This window comes from Patagioenas fasciata, chromosome Z (assembly GCF_037038585.1).
Source record: "Patagioenas fasciata isolate bPatFas1 chromosome Z, bPatFas1.hap1, whole genome shotgun sequence".
Classification (NCBI taxonomy): domain Eukaryota; kingdom Metazoa; phylum Chordata; class Aves; order Columbiformes; family Columbidae; genus Patagioenas; species Patagioenas fasciata.
The window spans coordinates 39636435-39661535 of record NC_092560.1 but is presented as its reverse complement, the minus strand read 5'-3'; the positions used below and the strand labels follow the sequence as shown (position 1 = coordinate 39661535).

Below are 25101 nucleotides of genomic sequence, written 5' to 3'. Positions count from 1 at the left end.
ATATGCAGTTATGAAACAAGTTAAAGGCAATTGGTGTGTTTAAATAGAACACTAGACTACTTTCTCTTGCACTATGAACTTCAGTAATCCTATGGTTTGTCCTTGATTTTAGTCTAAAGAATCTTGAAATATTTATTTCCGATTTTAATTATTAAAAACACAGGACTGATTCTCCTGCACAGTAAGATCTACTTGTGTCCAGCAGGAAGGCTGTTATTTTTTTGTAGGTATAAAAATCTCTGCAGCAGTCCTAAGGTGGTAAAGGTGTTACACAGCTGGCAGTTTGGCATCATGTTCAAGACCTCCATGTCTCTAGTCATTTTAAAAAAATAGAAACCTGTAGCTTGCACCTACATTTAAACAGGGGATCTTTATTGCTATGTGCTCACATTTAAGTAACAAATTATGTATTTGAACATTCAGACTCACCAGGAACACCACAGGTGGCCCTCCAATGAGGGCAATGGCTGTGGAGAGCTTGCGCCTGTTCCCTCCACTGTAGTTCCCAGCATATTTTTCTCCATATTTCACAAGACCCAGTTTCCGAATTGCCCACTCGCCAACCTACAAGAGACAGCACAACACGATTTTGAATCAAACACACATCTACACGGTGATATTTTCCTCATGAGCTTTGGCTTTAAAAACGTTTTCAGAAGGGCCACACATCTGGGGATCTAATGTAGCATGGACATGGTTTTTGTTTACCTCTAAATCAGGCTATATGAAGTCCTGCTGCTGAAAAATAAATGGCTGCAGCTTATTGGCCAGCGAGCATGAGTTCAACATCAGCTGAGCCATGTTAGCCACTGGTGTAGTGCTGTTAGCATCACTGGCTTTAGTTAGCCTTCCAGTTGCTGTGAGCTTGCAACAGGGACACAGTCACTACTGACACACAGCAAACACACTGTGGTGCATCTCAGCCCTTCAGACAGATAGGGACAATCTGTTTTATTATTCAGGAATATTACTCCTGGTGCCAATAGGCAGACATTATTGTCTTGGGGACTAAAAAGTGTTAGGGGGAAGAGATTCAGCTACTACTCAGATCATACCCAGGATGGGGTATGATTTTTTCATATGGGGCTGGTGGGAACATCACACAGAGGAACTTGCCAGCAACCTTCGAAGGAGCTTGCCATTTTCACCCATCATTGCTACTCTCAAAGAAGAATTCAAGCTACCTGGACATACCCTAGGCACTGGATCTGGCCCTACCCAAAGCACTGGGTACAGATGTCATATCTACAGCAATTAGGGTGCTGTACAGTACTGGCAGCTGTCATTAATTGCCTAAAGACTGTTGGTGTAACCCTATGTCAGAATGCTGAAATAGCAGCACTTTAAAAATGCAGTACAACCAATTGGAAAGCTGTAACAGCCAGCATAACTTCTGTTAAGCTGCAGAGTGCTTGTTCCCTGGGTCTTTGAAGAACACACACTCAGCAGCAGGTGAAATTCTGCATGACCTGCAGCTCCACAGCCCTTAAATTCTTAAAGGAAGAAAGTAATTCAGTGGAGAAATGCCTCCACTGTGCAGGACCCAAAGTATTTGCCATTCCATTTAGTACACTTTGGTTTGCCCTGGAAGGAAAAGGGGCAGATTTCACCAATACAGGATCTTCAGTGGCTTCACATCATGGTATTACATGTGTTGTAGGGACAGCACATGTAAGCAGGAATAGCTCATCAGTGGGGTGGGTCCTATGGTGTTGCATTTACCTTGCATACTTCTTTCTCTGGAACACCCCTGAGGAGTGCAAAGAACTCCAAGTGCTCTCGCCCTGTCAGCAGTTCATTAACAGCATCAAACTGTGGGCAGTAGCCCATGTTCTGATGGACTTCTTGGATGTTGGATAAGATACTGTAAAAGAAAAAATCCTTGGTTAGGATTTCACAAGTACACACTGCTATTTTAGGCTTTAAAAGGAGAAACGGTAAAAGAGTGGTTTTAGAATCATAGAACAACTCATAGAATGGTTTGGGTTTGACGGGACCTTAAAGATCATCTAGTTCCAACCCCCCTGCTGTGGGAAGGCACACCTTCCACTAGACCAGGTTCCTTAAAGCCCCATCCAACTCGGCCTTGAATACTTCCAGGAACGGGGCATACACAGCTTCTCTGGAAAACATGTTCCAGTGCTTCACCATCTTCATGATGAAGAACTTCTTCCTTATATCTAATATAAATCTACTCTCTTCCAGTTTAAAGTCATTACCTTTTGTCCTATCCCTAAATACCCTTTTAAAAAGTCCATCTCCAGCTTTCTTGTAGGCCCCCTTTAGGTACTGCAAAGCTGCTGTAAGGTCTGCCCAAAGCCTTCTCTTCTACAGGCTGAACAAACCCAACTTTCTCAGGCTGTTCTCACAGAAGAGAATCACTGAACTAACAAAAATACAAGATCTTAGAAGTCTGTCCTGGCTAAATTATTTGTTTTCTCTTCACATCCCAGCTTTTTTTTTTTTTTAATATGACATTTGAACATGGCAGTACAGGTATTCAGAAGTGACTATCAGACTAAACCAAATTTTCCTAAGCCACTGAAAAACTTCACAAGACTTAGCAAAGGGCTGAAATAGACTCCAGGAGTTGAAAAGGGGTAAAGTATGGCAGAGGTTAGACTTGCTGGAAGTGCAACAAAGGCTCTGAAAGCTGGAGGAGAAAGCAGCAAAGAACCTGCTTTGACACAAAGCAGAGAAAAGATGCACAGTCTTTCACCTGTTTCCTTTGAGGAAAGCTTCTCCTCCTGTGACATCTGTATCACCAGTTAACATCTTAAAAGTGGATGACTTGCCAGCACCATTTACTCCTAGGAGTCCAAAGCACTGGAAATACAAAAGAGCAGATGAGCACTGTGTGTCTGAGAACAGATTCAGCTGCATAATTTTCAGCACTGACTTTCAGCAAACTTGCCCCTCAAGATACCTGGAGGGAATCTTAAGTGTATTTACAGAAAAAAAAAAAAAACAAAAACAAACAACTCCCAGACTTTCACTTTAATTAGAAACCTTTAGGTTGGGAAAAAAAATGAACTGTGGTGTCACCTTGGTGCAGTGCCACCACAGCATATCTGTGCCAAACACCGGAGGGTAGCAGAGTTTGGCCTTTGGTCCCAGATACAGAGTTCAGTACCTTCTTTAAAGGCAAACAAACATGGAATGAGAAACTCTTTCAACTTCCAGGCAACTTCCTTTGATATAATGTGAACATAATCTGTTCCTGATCTTACCCCACCCTTTGTTGTCTGTTGCTCTTAAATACTGCAGTAATAGCAAAGCAATGAATTTAACAGATAAGCTTACCTCTCCAGGGGGAATTCCCACACAGATCCTATCAACTGCTGGCTTTCGCTTCATTCTGTAAATCTGAAACCAGAAGAAAAAGAATGATAAGAGCAATGTCAAAGAACTATAAATAGAGCCATACATATTCAACACTCCAAACATGCTCCAGTTTTAACCCTGCTAAATTCCTCTGAATAAGGCTTTTGGTGAACTGCATGGTTTTGTACCAAGAAGTCTTAAGAATGCAGAACTGTCCTGTCACCTTGGTTAGCTCCTTGATTTCCAAGATGTCACTCTGTCCTCCTCCGCTAATTATCCTCTGTCTCTCTCTGTTTACATCCTCATCTTCATCATTCACAGGAGGCAGCTTGGCATAGACAGGCCTGGAGAGAGCAACATGATAAAGCCTTAGCAGAAGATGACAAGGCCTCCATGGTTAACATTTTCCCTACCTCATGGGGAACACAAATGAAAAATTCATCTATCTGCAGTACTGAAGTGAAACACACAACCTACCTGGGTTTGATGAAGAACCTGTACTGGATGAGCACCGTGATGAGGAAGAAGACAACACCCTCTACTGCCATGGCAAAGAGGTTCCTTCCCACCAGGTCCCATGACAGAGGAGACACAAAACGATTTTCTCCTGCCAAAATGAGATAAAGAGCAGAGTCACCTTTCCAGAGCAACAGGAGCAGGCTAGCATTTCTTCCCACAGACCCCACCAAATTGGGCACCACAGCAACTGGAGAGCAGCCAGTATGATGAGGAAAGAGGCCACACAAGGCAGCAGTTGTGGCTGTATGCACATTTTTACTGTGGCAAAGTTGGGACTTGGGCCCAGAAAATTCAGTTTGCCAAAGAACTAGGCCACCTTCTCAAAAGGTTGGTGAAGCACAAAAAGACTGTGATTCAGCCTTGGTATCTGCATCCCAGAAAAAAGTAATCCAGCCTTCCAGAATCTCAGCCATTCCTTACTCTTAGCCTAATGATCCCCACCATTCAGTTGACTTTATGTGTACTTTCAGTTCCTGAAAAGTCAGAGGAGCAAATGGTGCTCACCCAGGCAGACTCAAGCTTTCCTTCTTCAGTTCAGGCCACCATTGCTGTGATACACGATTTCACTTACCAAACCTCTCCAGAGCATCAGCCATGGCCTGGTTTTTCACCATGTCAATGAGCCCCCGTCCCAGGCAGAAATGGGGGAAAATGAGAAAAACAGACTTCAGGATGTCATTGATATTGTTCAGCTTCTGTTAAGACAAAATCAAGTGCCAATGAGCCGTATGAGCAGAAAGCAGCCATCACCTGCCAAGTGTGACCCATGTTGTGATTGACCCCTACCTCTCCCAACACTGCAACCCCACAAAAATTCAAGGATTAGAAATGCTCTCCCAAGAGCCAGTGCCATGGCTCCTCTGGACAGTCAGTGTTGTTGTGTTGCTCGAGATGCTAATAATACAAGAAAACCACACCAAAGGACAGGTTCTTCTGAACACTCAGTCTAAAACGCAGTGTCTGCAAATGGTAAGGTGCAAAAAGGCTACAGGTTGAAGAAAGAGGAAAGTCGTGCTTGCACAGATCAGTTGTCTCAGTGGCTCTGGGTAGCCTGTCCCTATCCCTTAATGGAGTCTCTAATCCTTTTCTTCTTGTCTTAGGCTACAGGTTGGACTGACAGCAGCCTGACAAGAGGTTCTTGTTGTGCCAGGCACTCAGCTTCAAGCATGTACATATTTTTACTCACCTAAAACACGCCTTGTAACAAAGGAGACCATAATCAAGGACTGCCTCCTTATGTCCACAGGCAGTGGTACAATCAACAGGTAACTCCCCTAGGGTCTCCTCAACCTCTTCCCACAGGGAACACTTCACACCAGTGTGGGTCAAGCATGGCCTACTACTACATCTTGTGTTGCATACAGGCATGAGAAGAACTTGTACCTTCCCCAGTACGCATCTGGTTTTGAAAAAACTGAAGCAAGGTACCTAAGTTCCCAATAGTTAGAGAGGTATCTGTCACAGGAAGCAAAACTAAGGGCAATTAAATGCTTGAGTGCTTAACATGGCCTGTAGTAGACAGAAACCATCCATTATGAAGAACACATAAGAAATACCATTTGAACACAAGACTTTTAAATTATTTTTTTTATCCTAAAGTTGACTGAAAAGTGGAAGAGGTTGCCAAGAGAGACTGTGGAGTCTCCAACCCTGGAAACATTCAAAACCTGATGGCCCTGTGCAACCTGCTCTAGCTGACCCTGCTCAGAGGTTGGACTAGGCAATCTCAGGAGGGCCCATTCCACCTCAACTATTCTGTGAACATTGCTAAAGTAGGCTTTAACCCATTTCTATCAGAACCTGTGTTTAAATCACTGTAGTAGCTAATGGGTACAGGCCAGGGGCTAGCCTTTCTGCAGAACTGGCTGCTAAAGGCAACATGGCACCAACATGGAACTAGATCACAGCAACACAATACAGCGAGGAGCTTCTGGTGAAACATACATTGTTGGTGAAGAGCTCCAGGACGAAGGTGGCCACACTGCCATTGATGCCAATGAAGAGGTTCACACTGGTCAGCACAACATATGCTGTACTGGGGATTTTGAACACGAAGGAGGCTGGATACATGAGAGGGGTGATGGACCACCTGGTAAGAGGAAAAGCGGCAACATCATGTAAGCACCTTCCAAGCCTAAGAGCCTTCCCAGTCATACTTCTGATGAGAAATCCCTTACCCATAAAGAAATAGAAGGAGAGCCAGCACGGGCAAGTTGGAGGAAGACACATAGGACTTCTGCTGGAAGCAGATGAAGATGATAATGACTAGTGTGGCTGGAACAATGTAGTTGCACTGGAAGGTGAGAAATATGGCTTTAGATTTGTTTCCAGATGGAAAAAAAAAAAAAGTGAAAGGTGTCTTTCTGCTCTGAACCAATGCTTCTTCAGTGTTCCCAAAGCTGTTGCCCATGGGAGACTCTTAAAAATGTCACATGTGTGAACTATAGTGTAGTACACATACATTTACATTTCTTAGTCCCTCTGGAAGAAGTCTATAGACTCTCAGAGGTTCTGGACAGCAAAGGTTGAAATAACCTGTTTTGAGCAGAGCAAAATGAGGGGCTACACAAGCAAACATTTTGGGGCAGATATTTTAAAGTGACATAATAAATGCTGATGACTGAGCTTATGGTTTCCCTCCCATCCTCTCTTAAGTGTTCCTTTTCCCACTGAGGTGAACCATGGCCCCAAGAGAGTAAACACCTAAGTTACAGGCACAGCTCTTATTTACTGACTTAACATGGTACCCACTGGCCCCAGCTGTACTTGGTGCTTTAGTGCAACAGGCATCCTACAAATATGGAACAGATAACAGTTCAGCACACTTGCAAAGCCCTTACCATATCCCAGACAAAGTTGGCCAGCCAGTAGATCACAGGCTTCACACCACTGATGAACTGCAAGTGTTTAGCCTTGCTGACCCGTTCCTGGATAAGGAAGACCACAAAGCTGGCAGGAACAAAGGACATGGCAAAGATCACACAAATGGAGACTAAGACATCCACAGAGGTGGTCATCCTGGACAAAAAAAAAAAAAAGAAAAAAGCAAAGTGTTTGTATGCTGGTGCTGACTCCTTTGAAATGAAATGAGGCAGCTCATGGAGGGCAGTGCAGAGACCATTTCTCCTTCTGCTATCCTTGTTTTGCACGGTACGGGATGACCACATCAGGCTGTCTTAACTGCACAGTTTTTCTCCAGATATATAACACAGGCAACATACACAGTCTGTTGACATTTCAAGGATGGCACCACAACCTGGAGATTGGTTGGTAAATTCAGTGTAATTTCTGCCTTTATCACCACCACTTCGTTACTCACTTAATGCAGTTCTTGGGGTTGTTGGGGATTTGTCTTTTTTTGTGTGTGTTCTAAAGTTCAGAGGTCTCTCACTGTCTCTGCTACTGCTCTAAGATTTGAAGGATATATCTGCAGACAGCTTGTGAGTCCTAACTCTGGTTGTGCTAGTAGTGGCTTAGTCAATGCCTACACACAGTAAACCCTGTGCATTATGGTATGCCTTCCAGCTTTAGACAACAGGCAAAACTAAACAGGATCCATCAATGCATCCTAGTCAAACAGTGGCACATTGGAACAAAAGAATGAGCATATTCATGGTGAGCCACCTTTCTGGCTATGTCTGAGAGGAATTTCTCAAGCAGTAGAAGGTCTGAAGGTTACACTGGTTCTTGGAAACTGCCATCTTCTGGGGACTCAGACAGCTTGCACAGCAACTGCTGTTCAACAGCAAGTGCTCAACAGCACATGTTGCCACCTGCCCAGACCACGGAAAAGAAGGTCAGCACATTAGAGCTGAAATAGCACACGTCCACCAGTGAGGCTAAAACCTCGCATTTTGCCTGTTTCCAGTAATCAGCAGCTGGTGAGTCTAAACCCATTCACATTCACATCAGGACTTACAGGGCCACTTCAGAGAGTTGCTGCTTGGTGAGGTTGAGTGGGTGATTGAAGGCAGTGATCCCGTAAGCACTAGGGTTTTTGTCCTGCTGCAGGTTGGCCCGAAGCATGGCATTGTTGATCACATTCAGGAAGGAGGCAATGGCATGCCAGCCCTTGTTGTTGAACCACACCTGCAAGAGATGACGTCAGCATCAGAAAGGTACCAGGTACATGAGCTACCCAACAGGCACTCCCAAGTCCTGCAGAACATCCTTTCCTCTGTGGAGGGCATATAATTTCTCTCCCCATCTTTACAACTAGTTTGCTCAGGGACAGAATATACAATTTGATCAATAACCACCAGAGGCTGCTGGAAGCTAGCACTGAACTTTTGGCTTTAGGCCTAGACTCCAGGGGAGAAACAGGTCTTGAGGAAACACACACGAGAATACAAGATGCATTTGCTCCCCTAGCAAACACAAAGAGCTCTGGTCTACACAGCTGTCCATGGTAAACTGCTGGGATTTTGCCAACAGAAAATAACTCCAGGTTATCAGAGCTTCAAATAGCAGGCACAGCAGTAAGGATTGGTTAATTTACCTTCACATTGTTTTTTGTATCCAGGCCTTTCATGAAACTTGACAAGCTGTTGAGAAACCGATCTCCAGAACTCCCCTGCAAACAGCAAACAGATCGACCATTACTTCCCCTTTAAAATTACCTTTATTCATGTCCTGGAATCTACTGGGGGTCACACTTTTTCATAGCTCTGACAGTTTTCTTTCCATTCTGCAGCCTGTATCCACCAAGCTGGAGGTGGTAAGAAGGCTGAGAAAATGCAGCCTTCATCCCCTCTTTCCTTTCTGCAGTCTCACTGGTAAGAGAGGTCAGCCTTAGGCCTGCTTTCTTCCCAGCAATAAGTATTAACAAGGGTTGCAGGCAACTTGCAGAGACATTGCAGCCCACAGGCAGTCTCTGAATAAAGCAGTGGCCCAAATTATCTTGTGAGCCAGGGCAGACTCAGCACAGGAGGCCTCAACTGAGGTTTTGAATGAGATGGCAACCACTTAATTCCTCAAGATAGCCCACCCTGTCCTGTCATGAAACACCCAGACATGTCTGTCATCCCCACTGGTGCACCTAGTATTGGGAAGAAGTCACATCAGCAATGCACCCATGTACCAAAGCCTTCTGCTGCTCCCAGACACCAGCCTGGGAGACCCCAGCTCAGAGGCAATGGGGAAAAGCCACTGAACATAGCTAACACACACATGCTCCTGATTTTATGACTTCCAATTCATCTTTCAAGCAACAAGACTCTGACATCAGTGCATTCTGAGATTCTGGGGGACAGCTGCTCACCTGGGCTAGCTCCAAGATTTTCTTCACCTGTTTAATGGCATCAGTGACTTCATGGCTTGGAGGAAGCATGAGGGAACTGCTGGCTCCCAAGGAAAAGCCACCATATCTGAAAATTCAGATACAAAGTGATGCAAAGACTTAAATACTCACTGACCTCCAGAAAATGTCATTCCTCCTCCCTCCCCAGATCTCTCTTCTTCCTGTACTATATTCAAGGCAAGTGTCTACACTCTTATATGTAGGGATTATTTTGATCTTCTTACACTGCTGCTTAGCCATGATGCCTCCTACTCCTTCCTGGGGTTAAATATCCATCTTATGACTGTTCAGTGTGCGGTTCCATTTAATGAATGCAGCTATCCCCTGCTGCCAGTGCAGGCAAAGCAGGACATGTCTCTGCTTTCCTTGCTTGAAAGAACAGTGTCTCCCAAGATGGAGTATCAGTAGGCCAGTACTGAAAATCATTTCAAGTCAATACTGTTCTCTGAAAAAGGCAGACACACTTCACAGTGATGTAGTCTGGGTTGTCCCAGTTTATCCTTAAACATGCTTCCTCAACATTTGGCATTTAAGAGTCAGACAAAACTAACTCCAAAGCAGGGTGGGTCTGTCCTGCTTAATACAGTGCTCAAGGGTTATTGAACACATACAAACTAGAGAAAAGGCAGTGACTCACCTGAACTCATTCACCCAGATCTTATTCTTTAAGCTGTAAAAACAAAGAAAGCTGATGTATAATACATGGAACAAGAGGAGAAACAGATCTACTAGTGCTGCAGGCACATGGCCAAGGACAAGAGTGTAATGGCCTCTCATATCTGGCATCTGTCCCACCACTTCTATTTGGTGTAATCCCTGGACCCTGCCAACAAGGCCCAGAACACCCCCTCAGAGCTGCCACAGCATCGCTAATAGAGCAGAAACATCATCTGAGCTGTGGATCACAGCAGTCTGAGAGTCTGAGTAGGTCTGGCTCATTGCTGAAAAGTTTGGGTTGCCCAGGCTTATTTGCCTGATCTGTGCAGAATCCCTCATACAGCAAGCAGCACTTGGTGAGGGGAAGAAGGAAGGGGGTGTGTTCAATAGCTACCTTTTCCCAATGATTTGTGCGTAAGTCTTCACTAAATAGTCCGATATATTGCGGCCTGTCAGATTCTGGAGAATGTCAGCAGTGTCTTGCTCACGCTGGTGTCACCAGAGAAAACACAGATAAACACCCATCAGAAAACGCAGATGCGGACTTAAACACAGCGTGTGGTGCTGCACACAAGAATCACACCCAGCCACCCTGCTCTCCAGGAACATCCCTCATCACAATGCCACTGAGCTCCCTCCTACCTGTGGGGGTGGCAGCCCACCTGCACCAGGTGGGCACACAGGCAGCATCTTCTTGATCTTCTCATTGCTGCACTCACAAGATGGGGAAGGGTTCTCCATGCTCCAGTTGCCTTTCAAGAAGATGTCCAGCACTGAGTCTGGGACTGAAGTGGTGGTCCATTCCCTCTGTCCAACAGTGCAAGGAGTATCTCTGTGTCAGGAAAGAGGCAAGGGAAATGCAGTTTTCAAAACAACTATGATGGGATTTGCTTACAAGCCATATAAATAACAGATACCACAGTCTCCAGAAGAGTCAGGCTGTTTTTCAAAGAGCCTGAACTCACTGAAACAAACAGCTCAGAGCAACAGAAACCTGCAGTTTCTAACACATCCCAGTGCCAAAGAGACCGAGGCTGGCCAACACTGAGTAGTGCTGGACACTCCACTCTTCTCATTTGCTCCACAGCATGTGAGTGCTATACTTCAGTCAATCCCAGCACACAAACCATCCAAAGTTCAAGAAGCATCTGGATGATACTTTCAGTCTTATGGTTTAGTTTTAAGTAGTCCGGTGAGGAGCAGGGAGTTGGACTCAATGATCATTAAGCATCTCTTCCAAGTAAAGATACTGTCTAACATGACCTTCAAATCAGAGAGTAATTTCCGGGATGACATTTCTGCCTTTGGGGCACCAGAATACTGCTGTCACCAAAGGCAGCATCAGTGGGAAGCCTCTTCATCATGCCCCATGGTGGCATAACCCAGCTCCTGTGTTTGTTTTGCAAGATACAGCTTACTTTTCACCACTGGCCAGAACACAGGGCTCCTTGCCCCCATTCCCATCATCCTGTGAACAGGAGCTGCAGTTCTTCCAGGCTAGAGACACATCATCCTGGACTCCACATATCCCTTCTCCACTTACACCCTGGATCTTCAGTGATTTGCCCAAGGCTATGCAGCAAGTCAGCAGCAGAGCTAGAAAACAACACCAACGCTGTCTGGCTCTTCACTCTTTCTACTGTTGTTTGTGGGGGTGCTAACCCAGGTTTCTAGTGCAGCTAGAAACAAAAGATTGTGGAAGGGGAATAGCTACAGTCAACAACATACAGCAACATGACTACATCCTTTTTCACACTCAGGAACGGACAGTAATCTGAGGAAGGGTTCTCCATGCTCCAGTTGCCTTTCAAGAAGATGTCCAGCACTGAGTCTGGGACTGAAGTGGTGGTCCCATTCCCACCCTGTCTCCTTTCTATCTCTGTCAGTAAGGATTCGCATTCAAACCTCACTCCCATACCATGCTGAGGGCTGGTAATTTTCTAAAAGGTTCTGAGCAGAAAAACTGAATGTAATGGCAACTCTTTCAGCTTAAACTTTGCTCTGGCCATACATGACTATCATTCCCTAGAGATGGTTAAATCTACTGGGTGACTAGAAGCTACGACTGGGTTTCTTCCCAGCCCAGAGTTCTACTTACGGGATGGAGTGTCCTTGCATACAGCGTGTCCCAAAACCTGGCTTATTGAGAAGCGCATCCAAAAGCCTCTGAGTACCTGCATCTTCTGGAGCATCATTGCTATGGGTACAGCAGAGAAACACTATAAGATCAGTGGGATTAACAGGCACACAGCAAAAGCAGCAGCAGAGCAAGGCTGAGAGCACAATCAAAGAGCTCAGGAAAATTATGTGGGTGGAGATTTTCCTTTGAAGAATGCTTGGCCTAGGTCTTTGTGCATAGTATTAATGGAGTCACAGCACCATTCAGAAATGTTATAGCTTTGCCAGTAGTTACAATTGGCATTTAGAGGTCCAAAAAGAAAATACCAGGACTCTTGAGCTAAGGACTCTTCTGAGCTAAGCAAAGAAAACAAATTTAAACAACCTGGTAAGGAACCCAGGTAATTCATATTTGCGGAGAACAATAGAATTACAGGATTTAGCAACACTTCCACACCACAAAAACATACCTAATAAAAGTGTACTGCTCATCATACATCCAGGGCTGTAATTCCAGGCTAGGATACTTCCCAAAGGGAGGAACGATCAGGCTGAACATGAGAGCAATACACACAAAGACAGCAGGCAGCACAATCTGAAATTGCAAGGAAAAAGCAAGTCCTTTTAAAAGTGGATGTTCCCAGAGGCACCAGGAACTATGTGTGAGTCACCTAATGGGTCAACATTTTTTGAAAGTTTCCCAAGGAACGTCTTTGCTATTTACACCAAGGCATTACTGGACACCAATACAAGACCCATCCTAGCATTCAATCACGGCACTGAAATGGGATGAAGAGGATTCAGCCTGTAAATGCTGCTCAGGGCCAAGTTTGGATTTGAACCTCAGCTGCATCCTTGCTGTGCAAGAACACTGTAACCATTTGGTCATCATGTAACTCCTTTCACTTGCACAGGCCTCCTTTTCCTCAGATATATAGTGAAGACCAGTTTCGGTTATCTGTATTCCCTTGATGTTTTCTGCCCACCTGAAACTCTGAGTACAGTGCATGGTCCAGAGCTGACCCTGCTGGGGGACCTGCACATGTTGGGTGCTCTCACCTGAGCAAAGAATCCCTTGCGGCTTCTCTTGGCAATAAGCAGCCTCTTCCACAACAGAGCCATGAACTGCTGCTGGGTGAGCTTCCAGCCCTTCATCTGATAGGAGCCTTTTCCATCCATGCCACTGAGAAGGTCTGTCTCTCTGGATTCTGCTAGCAAGAAGACATGACCCTCATTAAAAAGCTCAGAGATGTTCTCTGGGCACTTCTGTGCTGGAGACAGAATCATGACTGGAGCAGCTACTCTCACTCATCAACAATAAAAGAGTATGGTAAGCAAAGACAGCAACAGAAATTCACATAAATGCATTTTCACCCTTGTCTCTGAGCCTTGGATAGGAGGACTGAGCAGGCTGTGGATACTGCACTGCCCACTGTTCTTAAAGGCAAATAAACTACCACTCCTTTGGCATTCTAAGACTTAAAATTTGCAGTATTTATATTACGAAAGAGTGTTCACAAGAAGAAAACAGGCTTGAGGCCCAGCAATACCTGGATCTATGTCTGAATCATTAGGATCAAATGCATCATCTTCTGTAAATGGACGAAGGCAGCTCTGTCTGTCTCCAAACACACGCCTGTTCCTTCTGGCTGGCAGTGTCCCATCTGAAACAAAGGCAGTTATGATTATCTGACCTGTTTCAGTTAATCTCCAATTAGCCCCAGAAAAATCAAAACAATATAATTTTCGTTTTCCAGGTCTTCCATTTTAAAACTGAGGAGCTCATCTGGAATGACTCCAGCACAGGTAAAACAAAGAATGTCTCTCTACAACAGTCACATGTTTTATGCACTATTTTTCTGTGTGCTGTCCGAGAAGCTTCTTCCAGAGCAGTGGACACTTGTTTTTCAATTATCCATGGAGGCGGCATGCTGCTGTCACTGAAAGACAATTATTTCTTACTATGCATATGACTCCAGGCGCCATTTGCTAGCACTAGTTTATCAGGAAATGCTGGCATAAGCACTTAGTGAAGTGAGCTGCTCTCAGGAAGAAAAAGTCATTTGATCCCTGCTGCAGTTTGACCCTGTCAAGAGTTTTTCTTATTTCTCAGAGTAAACAATAATGTCAGTCAAGGAATTCACAATACATTCAAACACTAGAAACTCTCCACCGTTATAAAATAAACATACTGTGACTATTGTTGATTCAGTGGTAGCATATAAAAGGACACATTAAGTATATTAAGAACAGGTATTTTAGATAATTGAAAATATTAGCACTGAAGAGTTCCAGTTCGGTCTGAAACGGGGCCTGTCACACCTTGGCATGTGTCACCGTCTAGCTAGACATGCTGCTACACACAAAGGTCACCCACCTGCCCAAGGCTGGGGAGATCAGGAATGCTACTCATTTGAGATACCCACTAGACCCTTTATTCCCCTGGGAGGTACACCCTACACCAAGATCTTACTCCTGAAGTGTCTAGGTTTGGTCTGCCTTGTGATAAACAGCACAAATACCATACGAAAGGGTACCTCCCTCTAAAGTCCCCTTCAACACTGCACAAGACAACTACACCCACCTGAGGTTTCTGCATCCACACCACTGTCATCAGCCACTTTCAAGAAAATCTGAAAAGCAGTGATAAGTGTCAGTGAAAATTACAAGAGGAGCAAAATTGCAACGACTGCTTCAGGAGATGCCATGAGAGAGCACAAGACCAACAGATGCAGCACAAGAACAGAGGACACAGGGTTTATCCCCTGCATAATGAGGACATGGACTCTGTGTCTTCTCTCCAGCTTCCAGAAGCCAGCCCGTAACCACATATACCAGCCATTCCCCATTTCCAATGTCAGTTCCCACATACAAGCTTTTTCCCCATGTGTCAGATAAAGACCTAGTTACTACATTTAGGGAAACATCCTGCTCCTAGTCTGACAGTGCTCATGTTCCTGTTCATGTGGGAATACGCACCTCTGTGGGGTTTGCCCCACAGACTCTCCTAAACCAGAAAAAAAAAAAAAAAATTCAAATTGCAGATTGTCAATCTCATCACCACCTTCTCAGCTTCCCTTTTTGTTAAAACAAAAATGTATTTCACATAAACGGGACAAAGTGCATAGTACTTCTGTGACAAAAAAAGTGAGACTTGTCAGTTGGAACACAGCCAACAAAGAACAAACCCTAAAAACATCCCTGGCAAAGGCATGCAGCTGTGAAGTATGGTTTCCAGTACTGAAATAGGTGTTTTCAGTTAAGTGCAGTACAAAGCATCCCTAAAAATATCCGCAAGTTGTTTAACTTAGAAGCAAATTGGGGACAAGCCTTCTTGATATCTCAGTGAAGTGCAACTGAGTACAACAGCCCTGTCTACACTTGCTCATACTACATTTCAGTTTCCAATGCACACTTCTGAGCACACACTTAAACAGGTAAGAATCCATTTTGGAGAGGAACACAAAGCTCCATCTTGTTCTTATTTCTGCCATGATTCGTTTTGCCTAATTTTAAGTCAAAAGGCAATCTTCAGCACGCTTACCTCCTCCAGGGTGGTTTCAGAGATGCCGTAGCTGGAAATGCCAATATCAGAGAGACGGTCATCAATTTCATGGAACAGCTCTACAAAAGCTCCCTCTTTAGCAGCCTTGTATGGCAAGACATAGGTTAATTCATGACCAATGTCCTCCACCAGTCTGGCCTCAGAAACATGCTTTGTAATGAGATTTGAAATTGCAGAGACATCTAGAAGAACCAAAAGTAAAACATGGTGTTCATCTCGTTATTCATTATGTGGAAAGAAGAGCCAAGTCTGAAAAACCTTATCAGAGAAAAAAAAAAAGGAAGGAAAATGGGACGTCTCTGGGAAGCAGACTTTCCATGGAAATAGACTGTTTTCTTTTTACATTTAACACAAGGTTGGATGAAAACCTGGACCGGAGACTAGCTATTCTTTCTATTTGCAGAATTTGGGAGAGCTTTCACATGCTTCTGGCAATATTGCAAGTCACTGATGTACAATTCACTAGCAAACATTACATACTGCTAACAGGCCTAGCAGTTATTATATATAATCATTGGACATTAAATCTCAGGACAGCTTGAACCCAAAATGACTCACCAAAGAAAAACGTTTTACTACTTAGATTTTTAAATACCTCCCCTGTGAATTTAATACTTGTCCCAAGATTGTGGCTACACAGGGCCACGAGGTTAAGGCGGTTGTCCAAGGTCAAAGATAGAGCCACGTCAGCACGAAGACTGAATCTTATGTTCTTTTTCAAGCCTCACCTATTGTCAGTGTATCACTTTCATGGTCACTGCCAAGGCCAGCATCAGAGCTGCTCTGGGAGACACTGTCATCCTGGGCACAAAACAGAAGACAACCATTGGTTCCTGCTGTTTAATCAAAAAGGGGCCCACCATATGCTGCACTCTAGGCAACTCCAACCAGATGCTGCAACATGCTGGATACTCCACAGAGGAGTCAAAGTAACTGTGACATACCCCACTGCAAAAGGCTGAAATATAAGAGGTCACAGTTACAGAAGTGAGTGTTACAAAAGCGTGCATTTCACCTATTCTGTATTCCTCCAGTGAACTTTGGAGCACCAGCATTGAAGGAAACTATAACGGAGGTGTATGTCCCATGCAACACTTTAACCAGACATGATCTGGCATGGTACCTATACAAGCAGGTAATGCTTCTTGTAGAGAATAAGGGATTTCTCTTTGAGACATTCTACAGTGTAAAATCTTACCTCCTGCTTCCCATAAGACTAAGATTTCATGAAGGAAGAAGGAACACGAGCAGGAAGGGTCAGCTGTACCTTTTTCAGATAGGACACTGTGCTGCTGCTGTTTCGGCAGGAGCTCAGAGACGAGTCCACATCCTTCTTGACCAGGGTCAAATAATAGCCTGTTCCCAGCTGGTTCTTCAGGAAGAGCGAAGAGCCAACACAGCAGAGCTTGCCATGAGAAATTATGGCAATCCGGTCCCCCAGAATGTCTGCCTCATCCATGTGATGCGTGGAGAGAATGATAGTGCGGCCTGGAAGAAAGCAACGGAAGACACTGCTGGTAAGTCAACCATTCCCATGTTCCCAATCCAAAGTCACAAGCATCTGGATCTTGCCATGAAGTTGGATGGGAGGTTGATGACAAAAGTGCAGGCTCCTTTGAACAAGAGAAGCAGTACGGAAAAGGTTCACAACTGCTGCCATGGGTTTATTCTCCCCACTCTCTACAGGTCCTTGTCATGCTCAGGAAAGGCAGATTAATTTCACGTCAGAAAGGCTGGCCACACAGAGCAGAACAGGACACTGCTGCATACCAAGGGTGAATTTCTGACTTTAACTGCCCTTGTAACCCTATGAGGAACTTTGTTGATGAGTTCTGACATGAACAGGATGAGAAAGGTGCACAGATGAGAGATCAGAACACCCTTGTTCTGCATAGTCTTTGCTCCTTCCTCAGTGCAGACAACAACAGATCTGGAAAGGCACATTGCTACTTTGAGAACACTCACAAATCAGGTCGCTTTTCGTTTTCCATAACACATTCATTAGGAGTAGAGAAAAAGACCACATACCTTGCCGATACTTCAGAAGCAACTCCCATATCCCTCTGCGAGAATAAGGATCCACCCCAGCTGTAGGCTCATCCAGAATGACAACCTTGGAGCCACCAACAAAGGCTAAGGCAACTGAGAGCTTCCTCTGCATGCCACCTAACAGGCACAAGAAAAAAAAGAGGTGTTCACGCTGATGCAGAGATAAAAGGAACAGCTATAGCTGCAACACAGTGGGTAATGAGCTCTCTAAGAGAAAGCAGAATTGCATACTAAGACCAAGCACTTCTACTGTTTTAGTTTTTCAGGGCCCCATCACCTTCAGGATAAGGGATAATTCATCTGGATGGTTTTCTCCTAGTGGAGTCCAACTCTCTCCTTCTTCTGCAGAAAATCATGCCTTGCAAGCCCCTCAATAAGAGAATCATACTACCTCAACAGTGGTAGGTCACCAGCTTGGAGGCCTAGCCATATTTGAGGATCTGAGGCACAGGTCTCCAGAGCCTGAAGCTGCAGAAATAGGTCCCCAAGAGACACCACCCCTGTGGAAGTGTGCCAGATACAGCAGCAAGGAATTATATTACACTCTTCAATACTGAAGTCAACCTATGGCCAACTGCTCTCCCTTCCCAAGATCAAATGCACAGGCTGTGCTGACAGTTGAATCAAAGTAGTCTCAGTCCCCCAACTATGTGGTACAGACTGATACAGGAATCCTACCACTCCCTACCACAGGGAGGAACTCTTCAGGACACTGATAGAACATGCAGAAGTCAGTACAAGAAATGCACATATGGTTCACAAACAGCAAGGTACTTGGAGATTATGGTTCGAGCCACTCTCACCCAAACCCATAAAACCCAAACATATTAGTATCTGGAAAACACATCACATGTAGCTGAGCTATGTCATGATGGAAACAAGCACAAAATACTCAGAGAATGTGAGTGACCTATAGCCATTAGACAGCATAAGATTGTGTAAGATTGTTAAATTTTGTAAGACATACTGATTAGGTACTTAATAATTTCCTTAAGTGTTTAATCATGTGGTAGTTTATATTTAATTGGTGGCCCAACCAAGGTCCATGACACAGGCTCTGTGAAAACCAATAGAGTTTTTCTGGGGCTGAGGAAGCAGCTGAGAACTGTAAAAGCAGGTGAACCTACCAGAGAGTTTGTTTGTCCTTGCTTTCAGTTTGTGGGGCAAGCCAACATCCATTGCCATCTGCTCCATCTCCTCTTTCACCTTCTTTTCTGACAGACCTTTGAGCCGAGCATAGAACCAGATGTGCTCCTCTACAGTCAGTCTAGGGAACAGGAACAGGCTTAGGTGACAGCTGAGAGCACCATCCTAGGATTCATCCCTTGCATTAGCAGTTCAGCAGGCATGTTTTGTTTGCTCAGGAAAATATATTTTGAGGCTGAGGTTTCAGGAAGGAGCAACAGACTGGGTGTGCTCAGCTTGGGCCTGATTTCAAGGTGTTGCCATTCAGTGTCGATGTAAATAATCCCCCTTAAACAGTGCTTGACAGAGTACCCCAAACATCCCACATCACTAGGCACTGAAGAAACATTTGGCCTAATTAAGTTTAATAGAGCAGATTTCTTCAAAGACATGAGAAAGATGAAAGTGTAGGTTCTTGCTCATAATTCACAGGCACATATAAATGTGCTAATAAACAGAATGTCCTTGTACCAATCTCAGACCATCCCACTGTCTCACACCACACACACAGATAAAGACAGGACTATTGTAACTGAAAGCACACTATTGTCTCCTAAAGAACCGAAACATGTGTTGGATAACACCAGCCATGCATCTCAGAGATGCTACTCACAAGTCAAACAGCACATTGTGTTGTGGACAGACACCCAGGTTCTGCCTGATGGTGCTGAGCTCCGAGCGGATATCTTTGCCCAGGATGAAGGCTGTACCCGAGGTTGGGGGAAATAAGCCAGTCAAGATGGACCTGAAAGACAAATGCAACAGATAAGCAGGTTTCACTATCAGGAAGTTGGCTGCTTCATATGCCAGGATGGATGAATGAAGAGTGGGTAGAAGCTCAGAAGAACTCCCACATCAGGAAAGTAGTCTGAGAGATATCTCCCTAAAAGATTAAAAAAAATCAGCTCCAATGGTTTTAACAGTGATCAAAGCACATCCACCTGACTCTGATTGAAGGAAATACCTTTTCCTCTAAAAGTCCTTTCAGTCCCAATCCATTTCCTTACACTGCTAAGTCAGGATTGCAAGTGGCATTACTAAAAAGTGCTGCCCCCAGATTCATTCGGCACACCCTCAACCCGAACTGCCTCCAGTCTCAGTCCCCTGTACCTGTGCATCTTCTGAGGCAGTTGCACAACTAGGCTAAGTCAGCAGAGTTTCACTGAAATCAGTGGAGTACCCTAGTCTGCAGCAGCTCCCACACTGAAGTTGTACCACTACCTCTATCATATTGATAAGAACTGCAGTATTCAGTCACTTCCCCAGCTGTCTTAAAGCATTCCTTTGCTCTTACATGGTAGTGGTTTTCCCTGCTCCATTATGTCCCAGAAAGGAGGTGATTTGTCCTTCATAGAAGTTCAGTGTGAGACCATCTACAGCAACTTTCTTGCCATCACGATAAACCTTGACCAGCTTCTGGATGGAAACACCAAGGCTCAGATGCACAGGCTCTTCCTCCTTGCAGACTAGAAGGAAACAGAGCAAGGGAGAGAGAGAGAGAGACACGATAGGTTTTAAGAGCAGCTGTGTGGGAGTTAAAACAAACATCACACTCACCAAGTCTATGGAGATCCAAGGAGAAATGAGCTATGTGAAAAACCCAATTTCTTCCTCAGAGACAGGAACCTCCATGAAAGTTGTCCTTTAGCTCTTTTCTCTCTACTGGGCTCATTTGGAAGTTGGAGATCTTCAGTGTGAACAGGGGTTGGCAAAAATGACAGAAATTCTCAACCCCATGGGGCTGGAGTACCCACCTGCATACAAGTGGGCAAAGTACCTCACGTTTATCTGGATACACCCATCTGATCAGCACACACAAACTCTTAAAAGAAAGGAATGACGATTTCACCTTAGCTACGCCAGTCCTGCTATCCTTGGACTCCGCTTTCAAAAATGCAGACCACAACACTTCATTACGAAAAGGCTCTGTCCCCTGTACTCACCTTCTGAAGGCCCCTTCTGATCAGGATGAGGGTGCTGTCTCTCCTGTGGTTCCTCGCCAAACCAATAGGACTTCGTGAAAGGAAAGTACCAGGGCCTGGGAATCCCATACTGGCCTGAAGAGAAAAGCATTACATGAGTCTGATCGCATCTGTGCTTTTTCTTGTATTAGCTTTCAAGACAAGAAGGGAAGTATTCTACCCTCAGTAAGCGTCTAGGTTAGGCAGGACTCAGTTCCTTCTTGACCAAGACACTGCCAGACTTTAGGGGTAAAGAGACATCTCCTTCCCCAGGTTCCACTTTAAGGTTAAAAGCCCTGTGCTGGAAGGTGCTAAGCAGGCACATGTGGTGCTGATACTCTCAACTCCTCCCCTGCAGCAAGGTCTGTGGCATTAGCAGTTCAGAGAAGGGAAAAGCTGAATTGCAGCAAAGCATCTGGCACTAGCTCAGCCACCACCATAATGGTACACAGCCTCTGTGCTGGGTAACAGTCATTGCTATCTGTAGCAACAACCATGCTGTGACGCCGGTCTGTGGTTTTCCTCTGCGATCCTTCTGCAGCTTCACTTAAAAATGGGCCAAATTTGCATCTTGGTAAATGAATGAAAGGATCTATTTATAAGTGTGAAGACCTAATACGCCCTCAGAAGCACACCTCACCTGGGAAGACAGACTCAATGTACCAGGTCATGACCCCATATAGGAAAGTGTCAAACAGCATCATGACAGCAGATGTGGTGATGCTAAAGCCATCTTCTTCCAATGGGCTCTCAAAGAAGTTGTCCCACTGAACACCAACTCCCTGCTCCTCAAACAGTGCAAAGTACTCACAACCGAAGCCAAAGGCTACTGGGGACAGCAGGCTCTGCAAATGAGAGGCATGAATATGCATTAAGTTTTTGACAACTACTCACCAACTGGGCAGCTCAGCTCTAGCACAAGGCTAAGGGACACAGTCCAGAAGCCTTATAGAAAAAGTGAAAGGTCCCAAAAACATGACCTTATTTGCAGGAAGAGAGTGCAGACTCTGTGGTCATGGTTCTAGCAAGCAAGCAAGGCCTGAAGTCTCTGCTGGACCACCACCCAGAATTGTTTGTTTCCTGGCTTTGTTTCCCTTGCTTTTTGGACTCTTATGCAAGGGAAGAGATCACTAACAGCCACCCTCATCAGAAGTCTTGTGCAAAGGCAGCTGGTTCCTTCAGCCTGCATATCTGGTGCTACAGCATCAGAGTATACAGAGATCAAGGCAACTCAGTCTAGCTGAATTACCTCCACTACTAAAGCCACCAAAACCCTCCCAGCAGCTCCTTGCAGGTTCAGTCAACCTCTTCACCAAGCCCAGCCCTGATAGCCTTCTTACACTGGAAAATTATCCTCCTATTGCCACCACCCCCCTTGTTATCAGTGTCCAGCTACAAAGCTGCCAAGTGGTGAAGGCCCAGTAACGAAGGCAGTTAAAGACTTACCGCAAAGATCTTAAGTGAGAAGCTGATATAGTCCTGCCAGGCAACACAGAGCACATAAGGCAGGTACAACGTGAAGTAGACAATGCCCCCACAGGCAGCTGCCAGGTTGGCCCTGGAGAACACAGTGCTGATGAGGAAGCACTGGAGGATGGTCACAACAGCGAAGATTGAGAGGAAAACAAACACCACACTAGGGTCACTGTAAGGCAGCAGATTCCCCACCTGGCAGGAGAATAACAGGTGCATTAGGCTTTGAAAGGGGTCTCCAAGGTGGCTCTAGTACAAGCAGATCTGCAGAGCTGGCTGCTCAGGGGAGGCTGGGCTTGCTGCAATTGGCACAACAGCCTTCCCAGATGCAGGACAGTATCAGAGGCACCTTTTCAAGAGCACTGAATCTGCTACAGCCCCTCCTTGCTGTTTTCAGCCACTTATGTCTGTTTTGTTGTAAAACCCCGTTTCCAAAAAGTTTATGGTCAATGCACACTCACTCGCTCCTTGTCAGCGTGTCAGTGCAGATCCCTGCTTAGCAGGCTCTCAGGGTTCTACATTATGCTGACGCAGACCAAACCAGCCAACTCACCTTAAGGATCAGCACCAGCAGGCCTGCACTCATCAAGAGAGGGATGAGGCTGCTAATGAACCAGCTTAGCCAAAGGATGCCATTGTCAAGTCCCATAATCCTCATCGTCTCCTTCAGCCGGGCTTCCTTCTCATACACAATGCCCTTAATTATCACAGCCACTGAGTAGATCCAGGCTAGAGTCATGAAGAGAGGCATGGAGCGGCTCATAACACGCAGAAATCTGAAAGAAGGAAGGAAAAGGGCCAGGAGGACACAGTGAGAAACATCACTGAGACTTTAGGTACCACTCAATGGCCACCAGAGCATGGTGACTTCACTGCACAAACTAGCTGATGCATAGAGTGCAACACAGGATCAGTGTCTCAGTATGACGTGAGGCTTATGGGTCTAAAGCACATCTTCAGCCTGCAGTGGAAGCTGGAGTTACAAATGTCACTCAGGGTAAGAGCAAGTGCAAAGACCTGTCTTTCCCAGGGACTGCTCTTAACTGTCCTCTTTCCGCTCTTCCATGCCTACATCTCTGCTTTCTTCCCACTGTTATTTTTCCTGTGTTGGGTCTACAGATATAGTCACATCTCAGCAATCTGCTCTGTATGTAAAAGTCCTGTACAGACAGTCCTTCTGGGAAGGACTCTGCAAGTCATTACATATTTAAAGCCTCCATACAAGTGCCCTAATTCCAGGGATTAGGAAAACTAAGGAGACTGCTCCTGCTACTGATAGTAGGGATAGATACTATGTCTGAGAAGTGACAAAGGTCTATGCCTTCCAAGGGAGCTTTTGAAGCAGCCTGCATACATACATGTCATCCACATAACATGGGTATGGCATCTGCTGCACATAAACTCCTGTCTTCTTCTCTGTGCCTGTCTGCACTCTGATGATGGCCTGTTCTACCACATCCTGCAGGTAGGCAAAGCCTCCCCAAACATAGCGCATGTCCTCAAAGGGGTCAGCACGTGGACCAGGATCCCAGTACCTGCGCCAAGGGAACAAGACCTTTCCATTAGAAATCCTCATCACCAAATCCTCCATAAGAAACTGTTCATAAAACAGGATGTCACAACTCACCCATCCTTGATCTTGTTGGTCCTTTCCACATTATCAATGTCCATGCGTATCTTGTATTTCACATGTTGAGGGAGCTCTACACTGTTAGGAGCTATTTCAGTGAAGACTATGCCTGCCCAGAACCTCCTTTCATCCAGAAGCTCCAAGGACTTGTTTATAAGCTGGACTTCCGTAGCCACAGGCTCCAGTTTGTCCAGGTTGACACACTAGACAGGGACGGATTTGGAAGTGTTTATAGGATAAGTAACCAAAGCAGAACACACTTTGTTTACATTTGGGAGTGGAAAAAAAGCAGAACTCTGCAATGGTAATGCCACACCTGAGAAATGGCTGCACTGCCAGACTACTTTGCAATAGCTCATGGTACCACAGCCAGCTGCTAGAGATGTCATTTTTCCTGCTTGTCAAACTTATGTCACTGAGGAATATCCCAGCAAAAGTATTTTCTGGACAAGAGGTTAGATAGCTTTGCAGTACTAGCTACAGAACCCCATCCAAGTATTGATTTCCATAGATAGTCTTATTTTCTCTGTTACCAATAAACTAGATTCAAAGTCTAAAAATTAGTGGAGAGACCTGAAGGCTTTGGACCAGGCACCTACCAAGCCAAGGCCTGTTTCTGTTTGCATTCATCTGCCAAGATGACCAAGTAAAAAGGAAAACAAATTTCATTATTTGCTATGTCTTCCTCAGCTTAAAGCAGCTACTGGCTTCACCATAGTCCCCAGCTAAAATCCAGACTGAAATACAAGCTGTTACACTGCTGAAGCAAGCAGCAGCTCTCAGTTGCCCAGCAGCAGCAGTCTGGGAAAGTATACACAATGGCCAAAGCAAGTGCTTCAAGAACAAGGCCTACAGTTAAGTTCCTACACCGATATTTAGTCATAAAAGATATTTTCTAACATGCTGTGCACTCTGCCCTGCTAGCACCTGGTTGTTTACAGAAAACAGACTGAGGAACATCTGTCTTCCCTTTCGAGGGAAGTGCATTGCATGAGTGAAGACAAAGCTTCTGGCCTCCCCCAACTCCTTGCCCACACTAGCAGGATCTCACCTCCATGAAGCGGGAGATGGTCTGGATAGCCCGGTCTGTCTCGTTGAAGGCGTCCACCCAGGTATACACTGAGCCATTTGCTGTCTCAAAGTCCTCAGGATTGTTTGACAGGAAACGGGCAATGTCCTCCACTGTCCAGTTGGAAGCTGGCAAGTGCAGATCCCAGAGAGCTTTGCTTTTCAGCAGCGTCTGCAGATATTTTGTTTTCAAAGGAGAAATAGTTGTTGAGAATTAACGTTAGATCTTCTCTCTCATAATGAAAACTAGTAC

At 45.1% G+C, this 25101-nt stretch overlaps 1 protein-coding gene across 3 annotated transcripts in view; it reads right to left on the bottom strand.

Annotated features, from left to right (window-relative positions):
• Nucleotides 1-25101, bottom strand: part of ABCA1 (ATP binding cassette subfamily A member 1) — a 103115-nt gene that overhangs the window by 4422 nt on the left and 73592 nt on the right. For 2 of the 3 annotated variants that reach the window (XM_065860176.2, XM_071801989.1), the window contains exons 12-46: nt 24832-25020; nt 23778-23983; nt 23509-23685; nt 22704-22926; nt 22124-22345; nt 21318-21522; nt 20660-20773; nt 20011-20182; nt 19330-19461; nt 18659-18798; nt 17511-17648; nt 16750-16970; nt 16211-16283; nt 15462-15664; nt 14502-14550; nt 13468-13581; nt 12977-13128; nt 12388-12512; nt 11898-11996; nt 10442-10631; nt 10194-10288; nt 9780-9812; nt 9104-9209; nt 8342-8416; nt 7763-7932; nt 6684-6861; nt 6021-6136; nt 5788-5932; nt 4415-4538; nt 3802-3931; nt 3548-3668; nt 3304-3366; nt 2720-2826; nt 1723-1864; nt 430-564 (exon numbers count right to left, since the gene is read on the bottom strand). In XM_065860176.2, the coding sequence (XP_065716248.1) occupies nt 430-564; nt 1723-1864; nt 2720-2826; nt 3304-3366; nt 3548-3668; nt 3802-3931; nt 4415-4538; nt 5788-5932; nt 6021-6136; nt 6684-6861; nt 7763-7932; nt 8342-8416; nt 9104-9209; nt 9780-9812; nt 10194-10288; nt 10442-10631; nt 11898-11996; nt 12388-12512; nt 12977-13128; nt 13468-13581; nt 14502-14550; nt 15462-15664; nt 16211-16283; nt 16750-16970; nt 17511-17648; nt 18659-18798; nt 19330-19461; nt 20011-20182; nt 20660-20773; nt 21318-21522; nt 22124-22345; nt 22704-22926; nt 23509-23685; nt 23778-23983; nt 24832-25020 (4884 nt within the window). The remainder of the gene's footprint in view (nt 1-429; nt 565-1722; nt 1865-2719; nt 2827-3303; nt 3367-3547; nt 3669-3801; nt 3932-4414; nt 4539-5787; nt 5933-6020; nt 6137-6683; nt 6862-7762; nt 7933-8341; nt 8417-9103; nt 9210-9779; nt 9813-10193; nt 10289-10441; nt 10632-11897; nt 11997-12387; nt 12513-12976; nt 13129-13467; nt 13582-14501; nt 14551-15461; nt 15665-16210; nt 16284-16749; nt 16971-17510; nt 17649-18658; nt 18799-19329; nt 19462-20010; nt 20183-20659; nt 20774-21317; nt 21523-22123; nt 22346-22703; nt 22927-23508; nt 23686-23777; nt 23984-24831; nt 25021-25101) is intronic. The other variant, XM_065860180.2, reaches the window with a different exon arrangement.